Genomic DNA, 11,234 nt, shown 5'->3' on the forward strand with positions numbered 1-11,234 from the left:
CAATCTCACCCTCCTTTTCACGATTCTTAAAGGAAGGTTGTGGGGCTTCTGCTTGCGTAATTCTGTAAATCTTGCACAAACTCTCGAACTCGCCAACGTTATGGTACTTATAACCGTCACCGATATAGTCCGTAATCTCACTCCAGTCAACTGACTCTGTTGTCCATCTCCCCGCATCCAAATCACCCTGAAAAGAAGGAGATAAAACAGCCACAAACAGCCCAGTGGTAAACACTAATTCGTGTCTCATTGTGATTTTGCCTCTACATTCATCAGTCAAAAGGGAGAAACAAAAACCTATCATTAAAGCCATTATTGAACCACATGCCCACATTCAACAAAAGATATACATTAAAATATCAAAATAAAAGCCAACAACTGGCACAAAACAATCACAGCAGCACCCCAAAAAATAGGAGACACATCCCAAAATACATTCACATGGGTTCCCTCTCCTCAAGTTGGATATCAACATTAAACACCCTCATAGTTGTTTTCCCATTGGTTACCTCACTCTTCCTAATTTCTAAATTCAATAAATTCACTTTCTTAATCTTCATGCTAGTTTCCTCACTTTCCCAACTGAGCTGCGCTGCCGCTTTCTTGGTTTCCTCAATGAGTTTATCCACTACCATAATGAGTACTGGCACATTCATCTTACGTTATTTCCAAACCCTCTCTCGGTTCCATTAGCTTCAGTTATTACTTTATGGCTTTATTGGCTAGAACATTACGCGCTTTATTTGCATGCATGTGTTACCCTTATCTATTGCAATCAACTCTACTGCTGGGCCTCATTTAGCATATCCTTCTTTCATACGCGTGCTGACAGTACTCTTTGGTCCCACACACACACACTTCTTGAACATGCATAACTTATTGCTTTCCATTCCCTCTAACCACACACTAGTAAAGATAAAAGTTGGATTTTCAAAACACTCTCACTGGACACCTCTGCTCGTAAATGAGGCCTTTGATTACACTGTGGCATTACGGGACATTATGCCAGTCACCAACACACAAAGCAGTTCCAGAATAATTAGTGGCCTTCCCTGTCAGCACCCTCATTTAGATTATTTGCCACACTCATCATAGCCACCATCCTTATGGATACGCTCGTAACAACGGAAGTTATATACGTAGATACCCGTCCTATCAGTAAACTCTTACCACCCTTAATTCACATGCAAAGTGCATTAACACACTCCACCGCCCAAAACGTAGATGATGGAGGGATAGTCATATTTATAATAACTCACCAACAAGATAACTCAAACAGGAACACCTCGACAGAAATATATGATGAGTTAAGTAACTTTCTCTCCATTCAACCGACCTTACCATATGTCAAACCCAGGACGACCAACATGGCAAACATCAGGCTGGTGCAGCGAAAGGTGTTATACGACTTGGAGAGTGTTCAGTGGCTAGCACCGATGAAGACTGGCATAACACCATTCCCTAAGTGCGGACAGCTTCTTTTTGGTGCCAAGATTTAGTACAAGATAAGTTTCAAGATCGAAAGTTACAACTTCCACAGATGAAATTGCCACACCGAGATCGGCGCAGCCATGCCATGGAAATGCCATAACTTCCCATCCAACAATTTGTTGTATTTCCCATACAACGTAAAGGGCAATCGCCGATTCACCTTCTGCGCGTACTGAAGACTGAGAAAAACGGTATATACAGTCAGTAGTTTGTTGCAATTACGTCAATATAATCATCTGTAACTGAACCCGTGGAGTCTCTAAAGCCATAATGCGCCTTAAAGTTTTGTCTGACAGCGTTTTTTTAGTCGCTTAATAATCTCTTTTCCCCCCTTGACCCGCTGCCGTGAAGTCTCCGTGACGTGGTGTGTCTGAATGTACTTCTTCCCCCTTTCCTAAGGTATCCCAGTTGCACTTTTTTAAATGTGCCCCATCAACTCCCACCCGAGTGAAGTGCAGTAGTCGTATCAAATCCGTGGGTCTCTAACCTGAGTGTATCCATGTTGGATGGAGAATAGAGGAACAACAGGAGGCAACACTATAACGCGCCTTCCCACTAGTAAGGTATAAGTGGAGGCCTCGCACCGCCCACCTCTTGGTCCCCTATCTGGACGATACTACCACCCTTTCCCAGCAATCCTGTCCTTGTGGAACGCTTTTCGCGACGAAAACTCCCAACACCTGGGGTTGGTTCCTCTTTCAAGGGGCGAACGTTCGCAGTCTTAACAGAAGTGAAAACGGTTGCGGCGTTGGCACCGTCTTCGGTAACGCCGAGTTCTGCTTTGTAACAGACAGGTTTAGCGGGTTTCTTTTCGTGCACGTTCAGTCGTTTAACGTACCACCTCCCCTTTCAGTCGAAGGAGAGTCTACTTTCCAAGTTAACACAATAACTTCCCTTATTTTTCAGTGGTTCCTGTTCTCATGTTCAGTGCGACGATTTCACGTTCCTTCTCCCAAGGATCACTTTAGACGTCACCCGCTATGGTGCGCATCCGATACCCCCACTGATTTTGTTTGCTCCAGCAGACACCTCTCATTACCCTTTTGCCGACCTTAACAGCGCACCGTTTCCATAATTATGATCAATTTTCTCTGCGCTACGGTAGCAGTAACCCCCTGAGCTCGAGGTGTACACTTCCATTGGTATAACTCGCCAAATCCATCATCTAATCTATCCAGCTTTGATTGTTATTAAAGTTACCCACGACCATATACGCTACCACATCGCCATCCCCAAAGCTGCAGATATCAGAAAAAATATATACTCTCATTCAGAGTGAGCACCCCCAGAAGGTTCACATGTGCCACGACCCGTGAAACCCGAACAGGCATCAAATAATGCCCCCTTTTTGAGTTTTTTTTAGGCCATTACAGCGTTTTGAGTCCGTTGTTGCTGTGTCCATCGGTCTAAGACGGATAGATTCCAGGCCCCCAACATTGACAACCCTGTTATTCACTAATTTTCTGCCCTACCGCATAGGGGCTCACCCCTTTCTCGCTCACTTCACTTCTTTACAACCAATCTGATAACAGGAAGAAAAAGACGCATTTTAGGAGTTTGTTAAGCACCAACGGGTGCAAATGAAATAAACAAGGAGAAAATTTTTTCTCGTAGGCACTGATACGAAATCATAAAACTGCTGTATAAAAAAGTGAAAGTATATGAAGTATTATCGCATGAAAGAAGGGTGTTAGGAGAAGAGGGGAAGAAATTGACACTAGGCTATGTAAGTTTTTAAAGGCCGCGGGTAGTGTCCCCGCTAGCTCAGAATATGCATGTATTTTGGATACCCGCGACATGTGCTTATATGTGTGACCTTCCTTATCATTTTATTTAATTACAGTGTATGTTATTATACTTCCAAGACACAGAATATGTATCTCTGTGGTGGAAAATATTAAGTTAATTGCATAATAATATTTACAAACACTACCCTAGTCGCGGTGTAGTATTAATAAAAGAATACTAGAAGACAAAACAAGATAGTTCCCAGTGGGATTTTGAGTCGAGACGATCGTTACCTACATATATTCGTCATCCATCCTTTTAACGTAGCAAGCATGAGTTTCATCTGTTACTTCCACATCGACACCTCTGTCCATCAAACTCTCAACCAAATTCCTGTCTGCATTGTTGTCATCGATGTAGAGAACACAGAGGCGTGGGAGATTCATGAATTCGACAATACCATTCCTTATTGTCCCGCAATTCCGTAAATCGAGAGTCAGCAACCCCCTGCAATCTCGCTGTCCATGAATGTACCATAGTCTCGTGCAATTCCGCAAATCAAGCGTTCTCAAGTTGCCGCACCCATCCAACCACAAGTCCGTGATATTTTCACAGTTGCTTAGGTAAAGGTTTGTGAGATTCCGGCACTCGCACCCATTCAACCAAACCTCCCTCAGGCTCACACAATCGTTAAGCTCCACTGTCATCAGATTTGAGCAGCCACTTAACATACTGAAATCATCTATTTTGCTGCTCCCTGTAAGCCTCAGCGTCTTCAGATTCTTGCATGCGCCTAAAACACTCAGGTCTGGATTCCCTCCACAGTTGCACAAATTTAGTGTCTCTAAGTTCGTGCAACCACGGAGTGCACTGATGTCTTCCAACGTTTTACAATCAATCATCTCTACAGTTGCAAGCTTCTTGCATTCCTCCACACCAGTAAGGTGTTTCAGTCTCGCGCACTCCGAAAGATTCAACATTTTCAGACTTCCACAATTCCTTAATGGCCTCAAATCGGACAAACTGATGCACCCGGTAAAATCCAATGTGGTGATATCCTTACACTCCCTTAGCAGCGTGATGTCCCTGACATTTTTACATCCTCTGAGTATCAATGTCCTCAATCTTGTGCACCCATCTATTGCGTACAGTCCCTTCATCCTTGCGCATCCAGACAAGTTCAGTGTGACGAACCCTTCGAATTCACGCAGAAACATAACATCCACATCCCTCACAACCACACCACCCAAATTGAGCCCTGTTAGCTTCGGGTTCCCGCATACTTGGCGGACGCCAACCTCAATATTGCGACTCCCTCCAATTGAGAGGTACTCCAGAGTCTTCATTTTCGCCAGTGGTTGAATATCAGTAACAGCGAGGCAATTTTCGCAGTTCAAATGAACCAGTTGCTTGAATGTACTGACTTTAATGACACACTCATCATCAATGCAAGTACTGGCCAAATTCAGTTCCCTCAAGTTCGGAATCGCAGCCAGCTCCTCCAGCCCCTCCTTCATGTTAATGCACTTCTCAAGCGACAACACCTCCAGCGAACTAATTTTTCCCAATGCTTTTATATCAGAGATATTCATACACTCACTGCAATCCAAATCAGCCAAATGCGTACTCCCGCTGAGACTCAAGATGCACGCGTCGTTAGCCGCGGTGCCTCTCAAACTCAACTTCCTCACGTTGGGCAGCGCACAAATGTGTTCCAAACCCTTTTTAATATTTTTACACCCCGATAGGGAGAGTTCCTCGAGTGTTTTTATCTCTGCTACGGGTGAAATGTCCGTGATATGGTGGCAATTATTGCAGCTCAGATGCGAGAGTATCCTATTACTGCTGATCTCAACGACGCACTCATCGTCCAACTCCGTGTTGTCCAAAGTCAGTTTCCGTAAATTACTCAACGTCATAATATGCTCCAAATCAGTCTTCAACTTGCTATATCCGCTGAGATTGACTTCCTCCAAAGTTGGAACTCCAGATAGTGCCCGAATTCTTGACAGATCCACGCAATTTTCCAAATCCATCACAGTCCAATTACTCTCCTCTGCTTTAAGGACCTGCTCATATATTTTGGACGGCACCTTTCCTCCCATTCGCTTCGTTAATTTCACAGGATCCACACTGCCGCTACAATCCTCACTCCCGATAAATGTTGTAGCGACTGAGCTTCTTCTTCTGCACCTCGCAAACCGGGTGTTGTCCAACTCATAACGGAACGCAGGCCGACGGGAACATACGCTTATATCGCATAGAGGACACACTGATAAATCGCGATAGCACGTGCTACACAGAACGTGCTCACATGGCAACACTTCAATGGGAACCGCACACTTCATTAGGCACTGGGGACACCCTACTTCTTCCTTCACTGGGCATTCCGTCACCCAGGAAATCTTCACCATTATGGGAGTGGGGTCAGCTAAACCTTTAACACACGCAAACGGAGAGAATGAGACAGTGTAAAAGCACAGCAATATTACTTTATTTGTTCGTCTGCAGGCGCATGTGTAGGCGTATGTAAGTGTGGATGAATTTATATTGATACACGTGCCCGGAATAAATATGAAGTAAGGGTTGGCAACAAAGCATTTACATGTGTTGTCCGGTAAAAGCGTTGGTAGTAGGAGGAGTTGGTGTAGTTTTACTGCTTTTAACAGGGCATGACACGAATTGAAGGCTGGGAAGCCACTACACTTAGATGTGGTAAGTGTACACGGTGTCAAGGAACTTTATGATAGCAGAGTAACTGTGACAGCGGTCAGAATTGCCCTGTAGACATACATTCACATACGCTTCCTCCAGACGTCGGTTTGGAAAATCAAGCCTCCTGTGGGTTTCCTTCTGATTTCCGAATCGACTTCGTTGCTGCACGCTTTTTACCCGAAGAGCGTCTGGTGTCTGGTTGCGAAGCGTTTTTATCTTTCCTGCCCCCTCAAAGTTTTTCAATCTGCCCCTACATTTCTGATGAACGACATCTCTTTTTATTGGACTGACCCCAGCGTGCTGTTGCACCAAAAGGTTACATCGTGTTTACAGTGTCAGTCTTTCCTGGGTGGACGATGCTTCACCAAATCTTCTTTGAAAATTCTCCCCTCCGTATCCAGAGAGTTTTGATAAGAATATGATTACAAACTCTCTGGATGAACACTTCACTCCTGCGCTCCCTATTCTCAATTTTAATCGCATTTGCGACTGACCTCTCTAATTCTCCGCTTTCGCTTTGACCCTCGTCAGCCGTCTCCTTCGTATTTATTGCCGAGTTTCTCCTTTACAGCAATATCCCTCCAGCAAATCTGGTTGTGCATGAGAGACAAGTGGCCCTTTTCAAGTTTTCCCTTTCTCTGCGAGTTTGGCCGGTTTTCTCACACGGCGCGTTTAAGTCTCCGCTCCTTTCTTTTCTCTGACTCTCATTTACAGGACCTCTCCTCCCTTCGTGCATTATGAACTCTTGTCGCCGTGGATCCTCCTCACCCATTGATTCGCTATCTCCCCGATGGAAGCCGAGGCAAGCTGGAATCAAATCCCAATCCTCCCTGTCCTGTTGGTAGCCTTACCCCAATCGAGCACACTTTCGAAGCACATAACACGACACATTTGACCCCCTCAGGAGTCCTAAGTTAACCAAAATACGAACCCTTAGAAAGTTAATGCATTCATAAACCTTAAACCCCGCTGGCAGCATGAGCACACTTACATGTCGAAACCACTTAACCTCTCGCAGCCATTGAGCCATTCCACCGTAGCTCAACATTACCGCAAACAACAAAGAGAAAAATCTCCCACTTCCTTGCTACTTCCCCTTATTTTGTGTCACGTAACTATCACCTACAACGTCCACACTGCCAAGAAACCGCTTCCAAGCCCTCCTACATCTGCATGCGACTAATTATCCCTTTCTTACACGCATCTATATGGGTATAGTTCCTCCCACCAAATTAAGAGATCAAGAAAACCCCACACCCTCCACATCCGAACACCCTCGCATATACAAAAAATAAACTGCCTGCAGTCCCTGCCCGACCCTTTTCTACGGTTCCAAACAATAATCCTGCTTAGTCTCCGCGATGTAACGAAGTTCCTCTCCTATCTCCCTTCTCCATCTTCCAGATACTCCTCCCTTGACCCAAGCTATGCTTTACTCTCTGCCTTTCCTCGCACGCATATTCTGAGGTGCGCGCCACGACTATCAACCACCGGTAACCCTGTCTCACAATCACATGTATGGCATTCCCAACTTCATACACAGGACAGAACGTACACCCCTAAAGTGAAAAAAAAACCTTGTGCGCACAAGCAAAATCACAATGGTGATTGTGCTTACGCCCCTCAACCGCTTCTCTTGGCGGCCCTGCGTTGAAGTCCGCTCTCACCAAACTCTGCTCGCACGAGCCCTTCCTAACCAAAATTAAACTTCACAAACACGGGGAGTAGGATATGTTGCTTCTCATTGACCATTTCCTCCGCCTTCCGACTAATATCTGTCCCCATATCCCCACCACTCCTAACACTAAATACGAGGAATTTTGCATATATTCTGTGAGTCCACACGCCTTGCATCTAATTGCTTATAATTCAACCCACTTCATCACGCTCAATCTGAAAAGTCTAAGAATGCGACTCCAAAGTGTGGCACCACCTCCTTCCAGGTTATACACCCTCTTTTCACTTGAAGGAAGGAGCTGATGCCGCATAAAAATAGTTTACTTTTGGAAATTCTAGACGACAGTATTGTGATCGTCGTCATTGCTGTTACCGTGTCTCCACTACTGTCTCAGTGCTTTGGACGTGAGCTCGTTTCACCTACCGGACAGACGCATCTGGTAACGGCCATACGGGCGCTTGTAGCGTTGGGTGTTGCCCCGTGCTCTTTATATCACACAAACCTGGCAGTGAGTAGTTTCTGCTAATGTGCAATGAATCCTCGGGGCAGCTTCCGTTGCTGCTATGCCTCAGCTGTTGTTGTATGCGTATATCTTCCGTGATAATTTTTTACCACCTAAGAAAGGAAATCTTTGCAGAAAAAATGTTTGGAAGCTTTGCTCATGCAAGCGACATCAGATAGTAACGTCCGACTTGGCTACGACGACACCACGGTTAAAAGGCTATTGTCCCGATTCATGCCGGGTACGCAGAAGGTGCACCACAGGGCAACCGTCACCACTGGAAACCCTTAGAAAACTGCAGATGGGCGACCACCTGGAGCTTATCATCTCCTTCCACACCCTCACTCGTGATGTCATCATTCCAAAAGCAGTGGAAAAGAAGGTATAGTCGGGAAGCGGAGCTAAGGTAGAATTCAAACTATCAAACATATAGTGTAAATTTTGGTCCAAACGCTTAACGACCCTGTGCACATACGCAAAACGGCGCGTCACCTTCGCAACACTGGTCAAGAGAGAGAGGTGCCTGCCGACTGCATCAAAGCAGTTGGCACAGTAGGCAACAAAAAGATAATACGCGGAAAGCGTAAACTAGATATTGAAGGTTTGCCCACCCACTTCACAACCGCATTCCCCACGGAACAAGTGGCAGCGGCCCATTTAGACACATCGCCCGGTAAACGAGAATAACTAAGTTGAGAATAGAGACGAGCGGCAGCGCTCGATCTTCAGTTGCTAACAAATGCCCTGAGTCCCTTTCCCTTCCCTTACTAAGCGTCCCAGGACACGACCGCCGACCTCCAACACAGGTTCTCTACGGAAGGATAAACGATGAAGAGCAGGGACGCGGATGACACTGCAAAAAGGATTGGACACTGCGACTATGATGAGAATCCTCCAAGGCTTCGAGCAGCTCGTTGAAAACGAGACGTGAAGCATTTTGGAGGATGCTTTAAGGACACTCTGATACTGACGCCCAGCGACGCCCGCTTCGAAATGAACTTATATTCCTCCCGACAATTTATTGGTGATCCGTGTTGTGTGACACCCACGGAAGGCATGGCGGATGCTGCAGGAAGAGGCGCTGGCAGCCTACACCACCGATCACACACCGTTTGAACATCCTAGCCCATTTCCACGCGGAAGTACTCCGTACTCAACGAACGAACAACCAGGTTCTCACTACCAACAGTTGACACCCTGACCTTCTCGCTAACATTGTTGGCTCATAACGGCGTTGTTGTTGAAGCACCCTCCCGACCACAGCTACTTCCTATTCTTTTTCTCCACAGATATGGAACACCAATAAAAACAAAGCTGATGCACAAATTATGAACACCGGTGACGAAGCGGTGAGAACACCGACGCAAACACCTTTTTAATGCACTAGGTGTAAGTGCGCAAATAGGTAACTAGCAAGCTCAAAGTGTTCATAACAACGCACTATTAGAGCGTATGTGCATGTTTGCATACATATGTTAAAGCAAAGAAAACAAAAGAACAAACCATCTCTGTCGACGTACCAGTCCTTTCCTATGCGTTGTTGTTACTGAAAACTTTTTAATCCCGAGCGTCACCGATGCACTTCACCGACACGACGACCAACACTAATACCATCGAAACGACTCCCATCCATGCCAGGAGCGCAGCACGAGTCGAGAGCTCCCCCTCTCCTGCTTCTGAACTTCCAAAAGTGGGGCACTCAATTCCACAAATATATGTGTGATCGCCATACATTTCGTCGTCGTCTTTCGGGCAAACATCATTACTCGGATTTGCAGCTGTGACTGCATCCGTTGGTGCCGCAGCAGCGGAGCCGGGAGAGCCCGGTACGGCTGAAAAGGGGTTCGGGTTGACTTCATTCTCCGCCGTGGTGACAGCATTCGCCTCTTCCGGTTTGACGGCTGCGGCCATCGTATGAACTTTCTAATGCCTTTGGGAATACGAATGTCCTATAACACGCGCAACTAGCGGCAAAATGGAAGAGAACGATGTAGCAAGAAAGAAGCTTAACATCATGCTTTCCGAAAAAAAAAAAATACGGCACTGTTTCCAACGTTATTGTAGAAGGAAAACCGACCAAAGTATGTATCAATGTTGAAAAGACCCTCCACCTTTTTCAGTTGCACCTATCGTACACGTTCGCTTGTCGTTTCCCCGAAGTGGTGACTGATTCAAACTCTTGTGTCTCAAAACCTCCAATTCCTTCAACTTATACACGCACCGAAAACGATCTCCATGAGTTTGTTACCGACCTCAGGCCTCCCCATGATCTCTTTTTTCCCGTCAGTCAGATTCGATAGCCGCGCTCGTGTTGGGTTAATAATAAAAAAACTCAGGTTTCAAAACAGTGGAGAACGAACGAGACCCGCGCGCGATAATTCCACAACACTACATGTACACCTTTTACGTTTCCTCATTTGAGGTTAAAAAGCATCCTCATCTTCACGACCTCAGTACTTAACGCACTCAAATCTGGCACCACTAAACGTAGAAACAGGGCAAACCACCATGTTACGCCTTGCCCCCCACACACACGCACTTTGAAGACGTCTCACTGCCATTGAGATATAATGCTTCCAACCTCATCTGCATTACATCGATCTTCTCAAACCTTCGCCCCTAACAGCCATCTCACTGGCTTAAAAAAAAAAACTTCCACACTCTCGCGAGCCCCTGCATATATCTTCTACTTTTTCGCACGCCCTCAAACTCGTCCAACGACATGCATTCCAACTTCGGTATTCCCCTCAAACTCTCCACATTCGCCAGGTACCAACAGACCGAGAAATTTACGGGACGAAAGACTTCGCTGCTACGCTCAAGAACAAGATAAACACATTTCCCCCTCACACAGATAAAATCCCCTGCGATTCCAAACCTCACTCGCAGCCTTCATGATATTTTTTTGGAAAGCACCTAGCTGCACCACTCCTACGACGCGCAGAAGCCGTATCATTTCTACACTGTCATTCACTCTGTCCTGATTTCTCAGCTACTCATTTCTTTTTCTTTCTTCGTTTAGCGTTAACACTAACCACAACTAAATTTGGTAGTATTCCCTTCCCTTCCACATATCCGCCACCTTTTCATCAATTCTGCAACCATTGCTACTGCTTATAG

The 11,234-nt window shown here is 45.7% G+C and overlaps 1 protein-coding gene and 2 pseudogenes across 3 annotated transcripts in view; all 3 read right to left on the bottom strand.

Moving 5' to 3' along the window:
• Positions 1-250, bottom strand: part of TEOVI_000837800:pseudogene — a 1,068-nt pseudogene extending 818 nt beyond the window's left edge. The window contains exon 1 of the mRNA in view: positions 1-250. This exon is cut by the window's left edge and continues 11 nt beyond it. Coding sequence covers positions 1-250 — 250 coding nt within the window.
• Positions 251-3,512: 3,262 nt separating this feature from the next.
• Positions 3,513-6,014, bottom strand: TEOVI_000837900:pseudogene (annotated as a pseudogene). Its single transcript has one exon. A coding segment is annotated over exon 1 (2,502 nt).
• Positions 6,015-9,671: 3,657 nt separating this feature from the next.
• Positions 9,672-10,025, bottom strand: TEOVI_000838000 (uncharacterized protein; the record flags this gene model as incomplete). The annotated part of the gene is made up of 1 exon (XM_067222805.1): positions 9,672-10,025. One exon carries the CDS (start codon positions 10,023-10,025, stop codon positions 9,672-9,674), a length of 354 nt encoding a protein of 117 aa, XP_067078906.1.
• Between the last annotated feature and the right edge of the window lie 1,209 nt (positions 10,026-11,234).

The sequence above is a fragment of the Trypanosoma equiperdum genome (genome assembly GCF_001457755.1).
Source record: "Trypanosoma equiperdum strain OVI genome assembly, contig: ctg_1704, whole genome shotgun sequence".
NCBI lineage: Eukaryota > Euglenozoa > Kinetoplastea > Trypanosomatida > Trypanosomatidae > Trypanosoma > Trypanosoma equiperdum.